Source organism: Teleopsis dalmanni, chromosome 1, assembly GCF_002237135.1.
Source record: "Teleopsis dalmanni isolate 2A chromosome 1, ASM223713v2, whole genome shotgun sequence".
NCBI lineage: Eukaryota > Metazoa > Arthropoda > Insecta > Diptera > Diopsidae > Teleopsis > Teleopsis dalmanni.
The window spans coordinates 76,041,302-76,063,037 of record NC_051846.1 but is presented as its reverse complement, the minus strand read 5'-3'; the positions used below and the strand labels follow the sequence as shown (position 1 = coordinate 76,063,037).

At 24.0% G+C, this 21,736-nt stretch overlaps 1 protein-coding gene across 1 annotated transcript; it reads left to right on the top strand.

The window, feature by feature from the left end:
* Nucleotides 1-3,708: 3,708 nt before the first annotated feature.
* Nucleotides 3,709-15,190, top strand: LOC119669305 (four and a half LIM domains protein 2-like). The gene is made up of 3 exons (XM_038079147.1): nucleotides 3,709-4,097; nucleotides 7,425-7,614; nucleotides 15,008-15,190. The coding sequence occupies exons 1-3, from the start codon at nucleotides 3,967-3,969 to the stop codon at nucleotides 15,188-15,190; spliced, it is 504 nt and encodes a 167-aa protein (XP_037935075.1). The 5' UTR covers nucleotides 3,709-3,966.
* Nucleotides 15,191-21,736: the final 6,546 nt, after the last annotated feature.

Sequence of the window (21,736 nt, the reverse complement as noted above, 5' to 3'; positions counted from 1 at the left end):
TCTTTTACTATTTTCAGTTTATTTCACTATTTTCAGTTTATTTAATTTTGGAATTGGAAAGTGTGTCAGTACAATTTCTATATAGTTTTGTGTCTAATTAGAATCCAGATCTGTATCTGCCAGTCACAGTCGTAGCTCACAGTCAATTGTGACCAATTTCTGCAACAAGCAAATCGGTGGTGGGCTCGTTCTTCTTTAGCAGCCCGATCAATTGCTACTTGGCCATTTTACGCAATATGTAGAACCTCTCATTTGGTAAACAGAAAAAAATCAGATGTATCTAGGTTAATATTTGTTCAAACAGAGCACTGGGCTGCAGGTCAGTCTAAAGATACAAGAACAGGTTCAGATTTGTCTAGAACCAGGAATTTTGCTATTGAGTGCTCCAGATCCTCGCATTTATTATTGTTTTTAATTGATTCATTCTAACATGACCATTTCGTGATATTGGTTTAGCATTACTCTTTTAGTGGTACATATAACAGTCATCTAAGACATCAGTTATTGGCGTTTTAAAATACGAATAGTTTAACTGAAGCGATTAAAATTGAAAAAACTCAGTCCAAATATGGATGAAGATGTTTCATATCAATTGTAGTTCAGGTTATTTTTCGATTGCTGACAAAATCGAAAACAAACAATATTGTCGCATCTAAGACAGTGAGACTCCATATGTAACTGTATACAATATAGCTATTGTATCCATAAAAATCACTAAATATTGCGATGCTTGATAGGAAAGTATGACAATTAATTAATTAATATTTTTTTTATGCTATATGTATGTGGAAAATATGTGATTTCAACAGTGTTGCTCGAGAAATTATGTGTTTTATCACAATTGGATTTTTTTCTGTACGATCATACAAATGATCCTTTTTGTATAAACAATCTTCAAACAATCTTGATGCCTTGAAAATGATGGACCTATTAGATTTTGCCTGAGGTATTGCAAAGTATGTCCCAACAATTTCGTACTGAATAAAAATAATTCAGTACTGTGAAATGTTCGGTAAAAAGCATTTGAATAGTGTTGAATTTCAGAGTCAGAGTCCAAGCAATATATTTTAATAATAATTTGATCAAAATCTCAATCACAAATATATTTTATTTACTTATAGTTTTGGAGTCAGCAAATGTACAATTTTAAGTAGAAAATCTCTTCTTTTTGTTTGGGAATGCACAAAGTTCATGTATTTGTCATTTTCTTCTATATTCTAAGGAATTTCACTGCCTCTACCTTATCAGTAGAAACACAAACCTCTTGATAAGCAAAAAAATTATTCATCATTCCCATGATTCATAATCCTTATAATGATTACGTACTATAAGAATTCGTTCTTCTATAGCATTTCGACCCCTTAAATCAGCTTAGAGTTTTCTTTCTCAGTGCATAATGCTTACACCCTTTGATACCTCACTATTAAAATCGAATAGATTTCGCGTGATGTTTCGAGTTTTTGTAGAAAGTCATTGTATAATTAATTTGTTAATAAAACAAAGTCAGTTATATTTCTATGAATGCGATTGCATCCATTGACAAAATTTGGCTCAAGTTGGAACAACTTGAAGTGTAAATAATGTAAAGGGAATAAATTTAAGGACAAAATAATTACAGAATAATTATTTCGTTAAATAAGGTACACCACCCTAGCGTTCATAGATAAAGAAACTAGTACATGAATTAAAACATTACAAAAATTCGATTATTGTACAATATTTGAATAATTAACTTTTAAATTAAAAATATCTATTAATAGTTTATTCATTATTTGAACTATTTCAACTATTATTGTTAAAGCAAATTATGAAAATAAATAAAAATTTTTAAATGTTAATTCTTGAAATTAATTATATTAATTAATTAATTGTATTAATTAATTAATTATATTGATTAATTAATTATATCAATTAATTAATAATATTAATTAATTATATTAATTAATAATTATAATTATTAATTATAATTATTATTAATTATTAATGATTTAAATTAATTAAAAAATAATTTATTAAAAAAATTTTTTTTATATATTGTACAATAAGGTAAAGAAATATGCAATATTTTTTTAGCGATTCTCAACCCAAGTTATATAATTAATTAAAATTGAAACTCAAATTGAAGATGTTGTTTTATAATATTTGGTATTTATATTTGTATCATAAATTCTTAAATAAATAATTTTAAATATTTCAAATGAAACTACAAAACCAAATTTAGTTCACCAACTGAACACAAATGAGTACTGTTTCAATGCTCGATCTACAATTTTGCAAAAATGTTCAATTTTCAATTTGAAATTATTCAGTACAAGCAAACATTAATTTAAAACAAAAATAATTAAAAAATCCAAAATAAATTAAATAATATATATAATATTGAACAATAATACTATTAAATATAAGTAAATCTCCACTGAATCCGCTCTGCAAGTATTTTTATTTATGCTTGATCTGATTTTTTCGACTTGTGTGTCGTGTGCACAAAAAAAAATCATCTTTATTCTTAAAGATATATATATTTGTATGTATATATTAATATATACAAATATAAAAGCATATAGATTTATACAAAAATATGTGTATTTTCACATTTTTCTATGAGATTTTCACTATTGCAGAGAAAACAAAAATTTTTTGTTTGGTTTTTGAAATTTGTTGAGTTGTCGTTTTTCACGTACATTTGTTCAATAATTTTAATTTTATTACTTATAAAAAGAAAATTTATTTTGTTTAATTAGATATTTTTTTTAAAATTAGTATTTTTATTCTATTATTTTTTTTTTTGGTTTTTTTTTTGTTACACGCAATATGAGTCTGACCAAGGTGTGCGATATTTGTTGTCACTTCCAACGCCCACCTTGCGTTTAACTAATTTGTTACTTGTGATTTGCAATTTGTTGCAAAAATCATATTAAAGTTTATTTAATCACATTAGTTCAAAAAATGTTTGAAATCGATTTGATATAAATTTGAATGAATATTTATTTTTATTACAGTTGAGGCGTAACTACAAATGATCTTTCTGATCATTTTAAATTGTGTTCTAATAAAATTTTTTATAAACAGTAGCGGCGGCATGTTTACAAAATAATTTGGCTATATCTATGATAATGTATGCACATATATATTTTAACATATGGAGCTGAGACAAATCCTTCACTGTATATCTATACGTCTAATGATATAATTTTCCTCTCTCATTTTCGCATATAATATTTGTTCTCTGAAAATTGGCATATATTGAGATGCCAGCCAGCTCTTTTAGTTTATATGCGCACGCCAGAAGTCGGCTAAACGTAAACACTTATGATGTATATCTGTATCTACACTTGTGTATATCATTATATATATATTACACTCTTACGTATCTGACAGCGATCATTTTCATTCAAGAAACCACAATAAAAATTAACAACACAAATTTAAATTAAATATTTTTTAAGCTCTTTACATTCTCTTTATTTTTCCATAGAGGCAGGCGGCATGTATGTTTCTTTAAAAATGAATTTAAAGAAACATTTAAACAAAAATCTGTTTTTATAAAATGAGCAAAATCTCTAGAAAAATGCACTTTGCTGAGTAAAAACAGCAAAAAATCTCAAGTTTTTTGGATTTTTTTACTTTTACAAATATTTTTTTTCGCTGTAGATATTTTTTATTAGACACATTTTAGAACCAAAATAACTGAAATGGTCGCAGTTGAGATTTTGACTCGGTGAAGTTTAAATCGTTATTTATATTTATTTTTAATTTATATATATACATATATATATTATATTCGAAAAAAATATTTGCCCGAATTTCGGCGCAAACATTGAGAAAGTTCAGTCGGTCAATCGAAAACGTGAATATTATTACCTACCTACTCGCCTCTTTTTTAGTTTTTGCTTAGTATCTTTCAATTATTAAGGATATATTTATTTAAAATTTATTAATAGTAAAATAAAATAAAAATTTTCAAAAATGGCTGATGTCGAAATTATGCAATCGGTTACGGAAGTTAAGAAAACCAAAAAAGTGAAAAAAACATCGAAACGTCGCGAATCTGAAGTTCAAATAACCGAAGTTGAACAAACCAATGAAGAAGAAAGGGGGTACGTGTCGTTTTAAATACGTTTTTGAACAAAAATCGGTCACAGGTTTTTAACTCAAATTATATATAAGAAATCTTTTTCTTAATTTGTTTTAAAAGCGTATAATATCTTTTTTGGTAAATTTTGAAAAACAAAAGTTTTTGAAGCGAGCAAAAATCTTGGTAAATAGTGTATTTACCATTTCAAGCAATGTAAAAATAATTGCGATAAACTGAAAAAAATTTAATATCAACTATCAACTATCAATAATTTATAAAAATATTTAATTAATTTAAATTAATTAGTTTATAAATAATAAATTTTATAATTTAGGTCAACATATATATATACTTTTAATAATAAAAATTTTATTTTTCACAAAAATGTCTTGACACATAAAATAATCAATCTATCTTGAATCTATCTATATAATTAATATTAATTTTTTTTTTTAATTAATAAACAAAAACTTAGTAATTAAACCGTTCTAAATAGTTTTTTATGTTTTCTACAATGTAAAAAAATTTATTATCACAAAATATAATATGGTTATTAACTAAAGCACTTGGATAATTATTCCAATAATTTATAATAATGAATAATTTTAATTAATATAATTTTAATAATTGAAGTACCTCCAAAATGTTTTTTGTGTACTTATACAATATAAAAAATGAATTCTAATAAAACTAGCGAAACAATTATACAAATAATTTGATTCAAGTAATTTTGAAGCAAAATTAATAGTCAAAAATAATTTAAAAAATAATTTTTACTATAATATAATATATATTATAATATAATATAATATAATATAATATAATATAATATAATATAATATAATATAATATAATATACATATAATATCGTATATAAATAATATAATAAATATATAAAATAATATATATGTAGTATTATATGTATATAATACAAAATACATATAATATAATATATATATAATATATTATATATAATATATTATATATAATATATTATATATAATATATATATAATATAATATTTATACAATATAATATAATATATAATAATATTATATTTTTATATTAATTTATATTATACATATGTATAAAATATATTTGTATTATATGTATTTATATGTGATGCTTATAAATATATATATACTATATATATATATATTAATATATATAATATGATATATTAATATATTATATATAATATAATATATTAATATATTATATATAATATAATATATTAATATATTATATATAATATTAATATATTATATATAATATAATATATTAATATATTATATATATTAATAATAATAAATAAAAATTTTTTTTTTGAAGCGTAGAAGAAGACTTTGGTTGCTTTCATATAAAATTCTATAAAAAATAAAATTATATATGAAAATATAATTAATATCATTATAATATTAAATTTAAATTATGAATATATATATATTAAAAAATACATAATTTCATTTTTATGCCCTTGGTAAATCAACTATTTTGAATAGATTATAAGGGATTAATAGTGAAGATACAATAAATAAATATGAAAAACATTTATTAAATATATATCTCCAATTGTGATTAAGTTAAATGTGTATTTCAATTAGTGCTTGGAAATTTTTGTTTTAATTAAATTAAAAAAATGTTATATATAATAAGAATACTATCATATATATGTATGCAATAAAATAATTATATGCATTAATATATATATTTTGAGACCAATGTGCTGATTCAGATAAGAAATTTTAGAACTATTTTTAATTACTGTAAATTATTAAATAAATAAAAACACTGTTAAAAATTAATAAAATATTAAAAAATAAATTGCAATTCCATAAAGCAACATTTTTCTTGTTGCTTTTATAACTAATGCACTAAAAATATAGTAATAATATCAGGAACTCAGATATTCATACTTGAGTATTGAAAAAGTTAATATTATAATTTACAAATTATCAACGATAACAGAAAAAAATATATATAAAAAAGGACTTATGAAAAGTATGCATTTTCTAAATTTATCATATATATTTTTTTTATTTTTGAACTACAAAACATTATAATTAATTTTGTTTAATGAATTAAAAACCTTTTATGATTTTTATGATTATCGAATATATTTAAATTAACGTATATTTTATTTTATTTTTTGTAAACACTGCACTTATTCAATATAAAATCAATTAAATAAAAATATGTATAGGAAAGCACTTTACTGCACTAAAACATGAACAAATTTATTTATATTTAAAACAAAATGGAACAATTACTTAATTCAAAATATATATATATAAACATATATACATAAATTTATATAATCTGCAAAACAACAAAATATTCGCATCATAAAAAAATTTTCAAAATTACTCAAAAAAAATTATACAAGTGACAAAAACGACACGATACTCCCTTGATTAATTTAAAGGTACAAAAAATATTCAAATATTAAATATTATTATTAAACTATATACATAAATTTAAAATTGTGAAATAAGTGAAACACAACACAACAATAACAAAAAAAACAAAACAAATGTTATATTTCAAATAAATTTGAAACTAAACTGATTTCAAGAAAAGATTAAAAATACAAACAAATACTAAAAAAATTATTGGTTGTTCTTCTGTTTAACACAATTACAAAAAAATTAATTATATTAAAAAATAGCACAAAAAAATTTAATGAAAGGTTGAAATAATGTTTAATACACTAAAATATTTAATCCTTACTGAGTTTACTATAAACAAAAATTTATTGCACTTACATTGAATTTATAAATTTAACACACCAAAATACACACAATTTATAATCAATTACACAATTTAATGAAAATGTGATACTACCATAAAGAATACACAAAAATTTGTAATATATAAATTAGTGCTACTACACAAAAGTTACACAATATTTTTTTTAATTCTAATTAATAGTAAAATTTATTAAAATTATACATTAATTAGACAATATTTAATTAAAATGTGAAACCAAAAAAAAATTTACATAAAAAGATTGTTATATATAAACAGTGTTTTATAAAGAATACACTATATATTTACTAAAATTAATTAAATACAAAAAAAAGGAAAATATACACACACATAAAATACAACAACTACAACTACAATATATATTCTCTACACTCTTTTCCGAAAATACTAAGCTGTTCTATTGCCTAATCTCTAACTTTCTACTTACCTCTTACATAATACAACAACAACAACTTCTATATATATACACTATTGCCTATCCAATATCTTCAAGAATTTTTTAACTCTTCAACGTAGAAACTTCTAAAGGATAAAATTTTTACTCTCTTTTTTTTTCTTTCGAAATGTAGTTAATTTTCAGTGGTGAATACACAAAGGCAATGGATAAGGATTGGCATTCGGGCCATTTCTGTTGTTGGCAATGTGATGAAAGTTTGACCGGACAGCGTTACGTTATTCGAGATGATCATCCATATTGCATTAAATGCTACGAGAATGTATTTGCGAATACATGTGAGGAATGTAACAAGATCATTGGAATTGATTCCAAGGTGAGTGTTAAAATTTTATGTAATATATTTCTATAATAATTATTTTTGAAATAAAGAAATTATATATATTTATAAAGATATAAATATAATATATAAAAAGTTATATATGTATGTATAATACATAAAAAATTATATTTATATATATAACATATAAAAAATTATTTATGTATACATTATTTTACAAAAAAGAATTTATTTTAAAAATTACTTTTATCTAAGAAAAAAATTTTGGAATAGAAAAATTGGATAATTGGTTGGTTGCAGTGGCAGACCATTAGATAACTTCCATGCATCTTAGTTAGCGATTTTTCGCCGTTTTGCTACCATATTCCTCGCAAGAACCCCTAATATAAAGGAGTAGAGACTAAATCCATCCCGTCAAATTAAGATAATTTAATAGGTCTATAGTCTTCACTGATAAACAGTCTAATAAACTATCAAAAAAGTATCTTCCTAAAAACTTTTTTTTTCTGAACGCCAAAGTCAGGCATTCACAGAGATTCACAGAGAAAATTATTTTTCCTGCGGGTTTTCTCTGCATAGGTACCTATACGTCAATGACCAGAAAGAACTGCAGTAATCCTTGCAGTGTTTACGCGGTCTCTTTTGATGAATTTCGAGAATCTAATTTTATTATAGGTGGACCATGTTAACCTGGAAGTTGCACATGTCTTAAGTGCTTTCCATTTGTTATTGGAAAAACGAAGAAAGTAGAAGTAGGTATTTCTCTTAATGGTCTTTAGGGTAATATAAACCGGTACCGCCAGCACCAGAGCGGGTTGGGGGATAATAATGAATGAATAGGATAATAGTGAATAAAATTTTAAAGCCAATTTTTTTTTTTAATTTTTAATCAAGTGCATTCGTCAACTGCTTTATAGCTGCGTTTTTTTATCAAAAAACTTCCTCACAATTATTTCTTTTTTCTACAAAACAAGGTATACAATAGCTTATAATTTCTCACTAAAAGATAAATAGATAACTTTTAATAGATAATACTTAATATTAAAGTTGGCAACATGTTATCTACTTATTTTAATATATAATATTTATTAATTTATAATATCTATATTTATTTGATATATATACACTTTTTATATGAAATATTAAATATTTATTGTGAATAATTTAATTACATTAAAAAAACTCATATATTTTTCAGTTTTTAAAAAAAATATATAAGCATTTATAAAAATATAAATTGATTTATTAAATAATTAATTAATGGACAATAATACTATCATGTATAAAAGACAATATCATTAAAATAGTCGTGACGACTATGTATATTTACAGACAATAACTCTTTATAATGATAAACATTAACAGTTGATGGTTTATCATATATATCTTTAACAGAATAAATTCAAACAATGAATTTTTTGGGTAATTTGACGTTTGTCAGTTATTACCATTTTCTTTTAAATTATAATAGATATCTAAAAACAATATACATAAATAAATATGAATATCTTTTAAAATTATGACGTCCTTATGTTCGTCACCTTCCCCTCCTCAATTCATTTCATAATATTGTTAAATTATTTCATTAGTTTCTTTGGATACATTTTATTTGCATTGAAGCATTAAATCCAGAACTGTAAATATTAAAATTAGTAAATTTAAATTTCCATTCCTATAAATTATTATAAATAAAAAGACTTGAAAATTATTTTCTCCTTCAGAGTTGCTTGCTCACATTATCTATAAGTATCAGTCAAGATGTTTTTTACTACACACTTCCAGCTCCCATTTTATAGCTTTCACACACATATTGTAAAAAAAAAGTTATATTAAGGTCGTGTGCGAGTTAGGCTAAGTTGCGTTCTAAATGAGGGAAATTCTAAGTTGTGTCGATAATGTATTGATGTGTCGATACGTGTTGATAAATGGCAAAATGTGTGCAGTGCAAAAAATCCCAAAAAATCTCCCATTTAGTTTAGCATCAACTTAGCCTAACTCGCACACGTCCTAAATTTGGGAAATGTATGTAAAACAGAACCTTAAATACCGAAGACCATACAATATTCTTTTAAATTATATTCATAATATTCTATTTCATCCTTTCTTAAGCTTTCCTTTTTTGAATAAAAAATATATATTTTTATAGATAGAATTGTTGAATAAATAGATTTACGGAGAGATAGACTAATATAAATAATAATATAAATTTAGAAGTCGAAATTAAATTAATTTTAATCGTTCTAGTACATGTCAATTTTTTTTTTCTATTCCATTTTACTTGTCTTCTAATGTGAATACCCATGACAATAAAATAAATAATATATGTCTTGGAAGAAATAACATCCAACATGATGTGTAACAAACTGAACAGATGAATATTTGGATATGAATATTTTCTTGAGCTGAAGAAGAGAAAAGCAGTTTAAGCCATTCGTAAAAAAGATATCAAAAGAAATAATTGTACTTTCGAGCCTTGCCTTATCTAAACACTTTTTCAATAATCAATATTAGTAAAATAGAGTGGATGGTTTTTAAGACGCAATGGTCTGGAAGTTACTTACATGAACTATTTATGATGGTTTTTTTATTTTAACCATGGAATTATTATTTGACACCATGGAATATTCATCCATAGAAGAAATTTTCTTGACAATGAAACATAAAACACAAAACTCCGGTTAAGTAAAGTTGTTTGATTATTTAGAGTTGGAATACTTGAGATCCTTACTCTTTCCTATGAGTGCATAGCTGTTTATGTCTTACTTTAGAACTTGATATTATATTGGATATCTTCCTTCGTTAAAAGTTATTATTTGATATTTTAATTTCATAGCTTCAACGCCTTGTCTTTTTAATTTTTAACTATACTTATATTAATTCGTAGATCTCTGTAAATATCCTTATTTCTGATCTTCAATGAGAGCTCACACAGTCTTCGTAATGCTTAAGTTAAGGAAGTTTTAATTTTATTGGTGATAGATTTAACAGCCTTATTGTTTGGTAACGCCACACATCTGTACCAAAGAGAGAGTTATAGTTTGATTGTATTCTCTTCTTCATGTTAAGCAATATTAGTGTAGAAAATGTGAAGGATATCGAGTGTCTTTCCGTAGAATTTTTTTGATTTCCAATATGTTTCGTCTAAAGCATTTGATTATGTTAGTCCCATATACTTCAGGTTCTCATCCCATTCTATTTTAAATTTGTGTCAAATTTTTTTGTGATGAAAATCACTTTGGTTTCTTTTTCTATTTAGTTTTATCTTCAATTTTTGAGGGTGGTCATTTAACTCAGTTCCTGTAACATAAACATAGAATACATGTGTCTCCTGCATATATGAGCATTGTTGATTCCATTTTTGTTTTGCAGCTCTATAGATACTATATAAACTTAAAGATAAAGGAAAAACTTTTTATACAATATTAGAAGGGAAATAATAGTTGCGAATAGAACTTTTTTTCGATTATAAAATTATAAATGCACTAAATTATTTGGTTAAAATTTAGACAAATTCACTTCAGTTGTATAATAATATGATAAAAAAATTTTAAGGTTATTAATTAATAACACAAACTATCTGCGAAATTATTTTTTTAACAAATTATAATAATTAAATAAATGAAAACACATTCCTAAAATATTAAAGGCATTTTAAAATTATTATGCATTATTAATATATTTAATAAGGTGCAGTTTTTTTTGGCATTCTATCAAAATCAAAAATCATCATACAAAATATTTTCTTTTCATATATATATTAAATAATTTTTTTGAAATAAATATGTGAATAAAAATAATCTGCTACTAGGATTTTAGATGGTATCAAGTTTAATGTCTTGACCCTAATTGTTGCTTTCCATATGCCTTTATTCACACATTTTTATGCATATTACATATTTATATACATTCTCGTATATATTTTTAAAAATCGTAAACAAAATATGTTATTTAATGTATGCAATATCTTAAATTTTTCTTCTTTTTTTTATCGGTTAAAATTAAAATGTTCAGTTGTCGACTCTCATATTTTAAAAATTATTTTCTGCTAAAAGTTTTAAATTTTAATGCATTTAAAAATAGCATTTTTATATGCATTTTGCACACTGCAGAGCTTTCCGAATGCACAGCTCCAAGAGCTTTGTCTGTTTAATTTCATTCCTCTTCTGTATACATATTTGTACATACAATGCCTTGATGCATTGGTAGTGCCATACAGTGCACCAAGACTTCTCTGTAATTCGAGTAAGATTTTAATATTTATTGCACTGCATTTTTTCTATAATATCTATATCTTTATGCAGTGTCTATATATATATCTGTAGAATTAAACATCGAAAATAAATTCTTTAAATATATTTGTAAGCAATTTTTATCTATAAATCATTATATCCATATTTATAATTCTTTATCTGGAAATGCTATTTCCCTTAAATAAGAATCCATTTTTTCGAATTATACTATATAAATGTCATCAAAGACTGATTTTTCAGACTAGACGAAAACATAGGACTTGAAAATTATATTCCAGTTGCTCAATTTTTTATTATAAAATAATAAATAATTTTCAAATTTGCAAATACTGAAAAAGAATTATATTTTTTGTTCTTCGCAACTTAACAATAATTACATTTTAAATCTTTAAAAAATCAATTCAAATACATTCGATATTTAAATTAAATACGTTTGTTTTTAATTTTGCTTTATTTAAAAATAACTATGAAACGGAGAGAAAAAAAGAAATTAGTAAGAAAGAAATTATAAAGAAATTATGTGAACTAATGGTGAACTCTTACATTTACAGAGTTCTGGTGATTTAAAATAACTTTCAGAAGCAATTGCTTAAAATAAAACAGTGAAAAGTCCTACATTTTAATCCAAAAAAATATTTAAAATACTAATATACATATTCCCCATATGATATATCCGCTATTAAAAATCAACAATAAGTTCTTCTGATCCCTGAATATTAATAATATACACAAATGTTAAATTTACAAAATAAGAAGAGAATGGTATTAAAAAGTCAACAATTGTCTGTGCTATTTATTGCTTAGTCAAAAAATATATATGTTACCAATTATTCAAGAGGACTTCTAGACTAACTCTAATTATAATTATTCTATTTTAGAAAAACAACTCACTGTTCTCTCATATTTTCATTGAAAGCTGAAATAATTCAGTACGTCACAATTTTTCCATATTGGAATGCCAACAGTTTCATTAAACACAATTTAAATAAAAATCCAATCGAACTATACTGGTTCATTTCAGACTGTGATATTACTTTCAACAAAGAAAAAACAAACAATGAAGCTAAAATAGTCAGAGCACTTGACCCACAGCGACTACTATCTGTTGCCAGACCTTCAAAAATTACTCCAAGGAAAAACATATTTGTTAAATGAAAAAGTCATCGATGAAACCTAAACACCTATTTTGAGGCGAAAGATAAATATTTCTACAAGAAAGGTATTGAAATATTAGAGAAGCGCAAAAATTACTCTATGAGGCTTGAAATAGAAGTCAAGTTTTGCCAAAAAACATTTGTTCTTATAACTTAGGCTTAACATTTTTTTTTATCCAATATTTTATGTTAGTTTAAAGTTATCATAATATTGCGTTAATTAGCCTTTCTCATATTAAATAAGCCTTCATAATTCTAGTAAATAATTATGATATTATATTTACCCGACTAGTTGTAAATAGGTATAACAGTGTATCTTTCGTTTAGATCCCAGTGTAGAGTCTATTCCTTCGGCAAGTGTACAACACAAGAATTGTAAAAATTTAAAGTACAGCTATGAAATGTACTAGATAATTAAATACTAATCAATATTTATAAATCTATGATATATTATACTAGAAATGTGCTAGATAATTAAATACTAATCAATATATATAAATCTATTATATATTATACTGTTATATTCCGTTAAGAAAAAAAATTACAGGACTAAATAAATCAGGTCATTCATAATCTCACCTAAGATTAGAAAAGTAATTAACTTGCTTGCGACCAAAATTCAGTTAAAAGTTTGATATTGGTGATACATACGTTTCTGATTCCTACAAGAAAGAATCTGCTATAAATATCATATATCATATAGATCCTAAATATTATTAAAGTTACTATAGATTCTAAATATTACCAGAAGTGAGGAATGTAAAGAATACAAAAACCGATTGTTAAAGAAATTCAGAAAATCTGTGTTTGTTTGTTGCCGTACAATTCTCAAAATTTTGATTTAACATTTTTTAGAAACATCATTTTTGAAGGTTAAAAATCATCCGTAATACACCTAAAATTCGCTAATAACCCATATATCTCAAATACTGTACCATTAGTAACTACCTCTAAAGACTATAAGTTCCTACTATGAGTTCCTACGAATCTGTCAAGTTTTTTGTCTTGTGAAGTCCAAATTGTATACAATATTAAAGAGACTAAGCTTATGATTATTAAAAGCTCATTTAAAAATCAATTCCTCATCATATTTTCCCTTAACAATAGAAGACAGCTATTCTCTATACTTTTTTACTGTTCTTTGTTATTAATAATAAATATATCAACCAATCTAATTTCGGGCTCTACAAATAAATATTTGTGTTACCCTAATTTTTTTTACTTAATATGATCAGGAAATAGTGGCATTATTTAATCATCTCTCGAACAACTAGTAAACTGTTCTGATCAATCTTTATTATAATAAGTAACAATACTCAATAGTATATTATTATAAATACATATAATTATTTAATAGAACGGTTTCGAAAAGTAGTAAACTACAACAACAAATTTTTTTTTATTATTTTAATTAATTGAATTTTTGTCTGATATATTTTTGTATATGTAATTACAATATGATGTGTATTTTGACAAATCTGGATTTAACATTTTTCTCTTTCGACAAATAGTCAATCATGTGGAAAATTTGGCTTTCAGGTATTCTAGAAATTGAAATTTTATTGTTTTACTAACGCTTGACATCTATGGAATAAATCGTGCCTAATAGTAATATCTCACGAAACATACATATCTACTATATTGCAACTTGCATCAAAAAATTTTTTCAACAATAATAGATATCAATGAGAGAAATATTCTGATTAATCGTAATATATTTTTTAAAAAATTACTCTATCACAATTAGTTATGTTATATCAGCATAGACATAGTTCCATTCAATTGTGTGCCATCAAATCAACACACCGAAAAATGAAACCTTCTCTATATTTCTATATAAATCTTTTAAATCTATATTTTTTATTACGACTAAATTAAATAAATATTCTAATGATATGTATATTATTATTATTAAAATATCTTTAAATTATAAAACTACATATTTTATTATATATTATTTAATATTATAATTTACATTTATATATAAATGTAGTAATAATCAAAAAAAAAAATTCAATATTACAGGATCTTTCCTATAAGGATAAGCATTGGCATGAGGCATGTTTCCTTTGTTTTAAGTGCCATCTATCCCTGGTGGATAAGCAATTCGGTGCAAAGGCCGATAAAATTTATTGCGGCACCTGTTATGATGCCCAATTTGCCTCACGTTGCGACGGCTGTGGTGAAGTCTTTCGTGCTGGTGAGTAAAAAAACAATATTTATCTCAAAGATACAAAAACATGATTATTTTTTCAATACTACAATTATCATAGCATACTTTTAAGCGAAGCTATTAATCTTATAAAATAATTTTAAATAACTAAAAATATACTCGTGTATATTAAATAATTTAATCAATAATAATTTAATCAATATGTAATATTTATTATTACAATGAATATATATTGATTATGATAATAAATATTAAATATTTTTTATGCTTTATTTTTAAATAAAACAAAAAAGTGTACAGTTCAAATATTATGTACATAATTTAAATGGGCTATAAATTTGGTTTTTGATTTTATACATAATTTATTTAAAATAAATAAATTAAATGTTACGGTTGTTTCTACTTATAGCAATACATAATGATTATCATCATTACTTAACTAAACGTCGGAAATCCTACGTGATTGTAATTAATTTATACCGATACCTAACGGATGAAAATAATCAGGGTTCTCTAAATCACATCACTATCAAGTATTTCCTATAATCTACAAATCTTGATTATAATTAAGCTTACCTAATCTTTTTATATTAAACACAAATTGGTCTCACTTTTTAAACACGGCGTAAAATATCTTATAGAACATAACATGTGGACTTGTAGACACTGTGGACTCTTGAATAGTTATCGGTGTATCCAAAATTTATGGTTTCTAGATTCTGTATAGTTTATGTATAGTTTATATATATGAATTAATTTATCTGCAGAAATCTTCTTTATATTTATCTAGTCTCTAATACTAATATTCAATTATGAATGAGATTTTGTATCTTATTTGCTTATATATTAAATAAACTATTCTTACGATTTTGATAAAATTTTTGTAGATTATTAGAAAAAAGGAAAAATTATAGGTTGCTTCGAAGTTAAATAAGTAGTGGGACAGAAAAATATGCAAAAGCTATTTATAATAAAAACATTTTTAAAATTTTTTCTTAAACAAATAGTTATAATCATTCAAAAAATAAAAACTGCACGACTAATAAATGTGAATTTTGACTTCATATTTTTTTATATATTAAAACAAATTTATTATTGACATTTTTCCACTAATAAAAATAGTACTGAAAAGCAAAGATTGGTAGGCGTATAAAAAAAAAGTAAACTGATGACGTATACATATAAGGAGAAAAGAAATTTATATTCCACGTCATAAATATTTCAAGATTGCAAGAATTAATCTAACATCAATCAAAGTTATTGAGATGCTGTAACAGTGTTATTAACAAATTGTTTTTAAAATACTAATATAGATTGAAAATATTTATACACTAAATAAGTGTGAATTAGAGGTGATATTTAAGTATCTATGGTATGTTTTATATTTTTTTCGAAGTAGAATCGAAGAATTGTTATTCGAACGAATTGCTTTGACATCCATTTCTATAGAGTATATTTTTTCTAAGAAAATGAAAATATGGTTTATATCAACCATATTTTTTAATCATTTTTATATCAAAAGTATAAAAAAATTATAATACTTATCAAAATTTTTATAAACTAATATGCATCAGCTTAATAACAATTTTTATGTAAAAGTTATTCCATAATGTAAAGATTACACCAATTAACTTTAACACTCTACTGAAAATATTCGGTTCACCAAAAAAAAAATTTCCGAATAACCTAGTCTATGCCAACTGCATTTGTTTTGTTTTAATTATTCTCTTACCTTTATTCTTTATTCTTCTATTAAAAGATTTCGAATAGAATTAAAAAGAACACAACAAAAATTTTAGTTAATTTATTGAAATTTAGTCAGTCAAACACAACGTTGTTTAGAGTATTGCCAAGTAGTGGTTTTAGTATATATTCGAATTTTTTAATAAATTTAATTAATAATTAGTTTTTTAATTAGTCCGTATATAATTTGTTTAGATTGCAAGTCCCAGGCTTTAAATTCTTTATATTTGATTCAAAGTTTCCAATTTCATGGAACAGTTCTCCTATTGGAAATTGCCAAATATAGCATTTATCTACTATTACTTTTAAGCTGTTAATGAATTACTGTTTTTTGAAATTTTATATATAGATACATGTTATTTTTACTCAGTTATCTAATGTCATGTTTAATATTAGTCTCAATTAAAACGATTCTAAATTGTTGATAATTTATTTTGAAATAATTTTATATTTTACATAATTAAATTTTTTTTAACCTTTAATCATTATTCCTCATATATATCACATTTTCCATTTGGCTATGAAACCCTAGATTTCTCTTCACTCATTTATGCTTCAAAGTTTCGTTATAGATTACTTTCAATAGCGCGTGCCCAACATTTAATTTACTTTATTGCTAGTTTTAATAAACTTGCAAAGGAGTCGTTAGTCTCAACACAGCCTTTTAAATTAATAAAAAAAAAAACCAAAGAAAGTTTTTTTTTTCTTTGTTGGTTGTAAAATGTAAGTGAAGCTTACAATTAGTTTTCATATCAGTTGATGCTACTATGACTTGCACTAGGTCTATCTTAATTTATTGTTTTTCAGATGTGAAAGATTTCTTGTCTGCTGAAATACTGCTTGTAAACGCTTTTAAACTGAGGACAATTATTATTAAGTAAGCACTTGCTTTGAGTGGTCTTTTTATTATCGATTTATGGGAATCTTTCTGTTTGCTATTAAAATCTGAGTATGAAAATAGTATGAAGATACCAGTTTCTTGAACAATTTCAAAATCAACTAAATTTAAAAATCAACTAAATTATTGGACAAACGAGTAATATGCTTTCTAAATTCGAAAAGTTATATACCACCTTCCTTTCCGACGAATAATTGCAACATAGAGGGATTTTTATATTTATTATTTTTTTTAATATAAAAATTCATTTACTATAATAATATAAAATATTATTTACAAAATATTGTTCTCACCCGTCCGAATCGTGGACTACCATTAGCATGACTTTCTCAGTATTACGTTCCTAGATTAGGTTTTATACATAAGAAAGTTTATATAAATCACGCAACAAATAATGACTCTACAAACAAAATGGTATTGAAGTTTAACAATTGAAAATAGAAATATAATTAATTAATTTAATTATTCTACAGCTGGTTTATGATTTCGTTCTAATATAAACACAGCAAGTGAATTTATTAATCAACTTTCACAGCAAATTAACAAACCTCCAGAAAAATGTGCACACATAAAAGTCAAGTACGACTTTGGGTCAGTTGGTTAAGCAGCGCTGACTCTGAGCTTCAAATTTGTCAGGGTACGAGTTCGATTCCTGGTACTTGCAGCCTCAAAACATTATTTACAAATAATTAAATACAGGAATTATTTCCAAGACTGATGATGGGTATTTGGCAATATTCGAAACAGCTGTATGGTCAGCCAAAATTCCGCAACTAGCCCACTGGTTGTGCTTTGGACAGCCCTGGGCTACACCATCGCTGATCTGATAGTGTTTTTGTATATTTTACTTTTTAAAGCCCATGATTTTATTTTATCCGTAACGTATCCCAGTAACATTTTCTTTAATAAATTAAATATATAAAATGCATTTTTTTTTGATTTTAAGTTGAATTATTAAAGTGCAGCGCTATTTGTTATGCGCTAATTTGCAAAAAAAAAAGAAATACCAAACTTTCACTTTTCAATGTTACATCACATTAATAAAATCTGAAGTATATAATAATAAAGGTTTTTTGTTTCCTATTAACAAAAGAGAGAAATATTATACTTCCATTAAAGATTAACTATGCCACCAAAGAATAAAGCTTCTCAAGCTGTGCAAAGTTTACGATGAGTCGGTTAATGATATAAGTATCTTCTCAAGATTGTAGAATGACTTTTAATAAACATAAAAAAAAAAATTTTAATTATTTCTTATTGTAATGAAATATGTGTCGTGTTTATTTATTTGGAGAAAAAGTTCATTGTACAAGATACAAAAAAATATATTGTTTAACAAATAAAAGTGTAGCATGAGTCAAAAACACCAACGCGTTTGGATCAGCAGCAAAACCGTTGAACTCAAGATACAAAATTTTAGTTACCAACGAAAAATAAACCGAAGGTGTCGGTAAATTCATTTCAAAACTCAAATCTTACAAAACCAAAAAAAAAAACGAAAATATTGAAATCGAAAACACACTAAATGTCAAAATAAATAAATAAAAAATATTATTAATAATAATTTAAATTAAGCCATATAAGGGTGAAGTAAATGTATATAGTATAAAATATCTTATATGGCATATGTAGATATATGTATACGAAAACGATTGTAGAAAAATAATTTGTATAAAAGTTTTAAGAATTAATTTTAATTAATTAATTATGAAACTGCGCATTTGAGCAATTTATGTTTTTATAAAAAATAAATTTGAAAAATTAACATTACAAAAATTTTAATTGAAAATTTGTTTTTCTCACCTAATCTGGTTGTAGAACAATTTCCTTTTCCTTTCCAAATGTGAGCTGACTGACATGTGGGCATTTGTCAATTTTAATTTCCGTTCTTATAAAAAATTAATTTTTTTTGTTTTTAATATATTTATAAACTGTTATTATATTTTAATTGTGTAAATAAAATCAAATCAGTTATGCATAGAACTTGTTAGTACATTTTGAATTGAGAATTGATCTAAGTCAGTGCATTTTTAATGTGTACTTTTTTTATTTTTAACTTGATTGTTCGACTTTATATTGTTTTTATTAACGCCTTGTCGTCAAAATAATTACTTTACATAAAACATTAAAATAAATATTTGTTATTTGAATTTATTTATTTTTTTTTTTTAACATACTAACAAATAAAATTCCAATCAATGCCAAAGTCAATAATTTTTAATTTATTTGAATATTTGCGCGCATCCCACACTTCATATAAAGCAAAAATTGTTTTCCAGTTTTTGTTTACTAAAGGCGGCTTGAACCCAGTACTGGCGACATGCAAATTATTGATAAAAACCAATGCAATCGCACTTCCCAATGTACTTCTAACTCAATTGACAAGTATTCCATAAATTAATGCAACTTAATTGCAATAAATTAATTTTACAATCTTTTTACAAAACATAAATACAATACATAATTGGCGCCGAATATATTATTTTTCTATCAACTGTAATATTAAGCTAAATTAAATTAAATTGATTTTTAAGGTCCGCTTTGACAAAACAAACTAAATTCTTAATATTAACTACTGTTTTCAATGGAAAGGTATTTCGAACAAAAGTGAATTACAATAAAATTTTATTAGTTATTAATAGAAAGGTTTTTCGAAAAGTAGTGAACTACAACAACCAAAATTTATTTTTATATTATTTTAATTAACTGAATTTTTTGCTTTTTTTTTGTTGAGACTGCAAGTACCAGGAGTCGAACTCGTGCCCTGCCTAATTTGAAGCTCAGAGTCAGCGCTGCTTAACCAACTGACCCAAAGCCGTACTTGACTTTTATGTGCGCACATTTTTCTGGAGCTTTGTTAATTTGTTGTGAATGTTCTTTAATTCACTTACTGTGTTATATTAGAACGAAATCATAAACTTCATTATCATTACATTTCAGTACTATTCTGTTTGTAGATACACTTTTTGTTGCATGATTTATATATTCTTTCTTATGTATAGAACCTAATCTAAAAACCTAATATGTAGAAAGTCATGCTAATGTTACTGCATGGGCGAGAACAATATTTTTTGAATATAAATTATAATTTAACGTTAAATTTTTCAGACGGAAGTGACTATTATATTACTATTATACACTATTATTACTATTATTACTATCATTATTATTACTATTATACACACTGTGACAATTATACAAAAATTCATTTTTATATTATTTTAATTAATTTTAATTAATTTCGAGTGTTGTCAAATCTCTAAACGTTAATACAAACCTTTTTGAATGAATGGATTCATAAACCTTTCAATTTTCAAAGAGTACAATAACAATCATAAGCCATATTTGTTTTATTTTTGCATAACATCTTTTAAGGATATGCTAAATCCCATATATAATAATAGTTATAATAGTTATAATAAAACATCATTTTTTTTCTTCTTTTACTCTTACTGACGGGTTAAAACCTGACGGACTATTTCTATATTAACCGCTTTAAATAGTAGTTTTATTCCAGCTAGGTGTAGACAAAACTTTTGTAGCTTCATTTTAAACAACAATATCAAATATTATATATACATCTATATTAAATATACATATTATATTATATATATATATATATTTATTTATATATAATATATATTTATTTATATATAAATATATATATAATTATTATACATGCCTATATTTTACTTTTCATATAATTATGACAATTTTCGAATACTCATTATTCACTGTAAAAATTTTTACTATGCGTACAACTAAAAAAATATCGAATAATAAACATATTATATAAAACATATCCCTATAACGAAATTTTGCTGAAGACACATTGAGATTTTTTAAATTTGTTCATATATTTCCACCTCTATACCGAGGTTTTTTTGCAAGCACCAACGACTTCGTTATAGAGAGGTTTAACTGTATATAAATAATATAT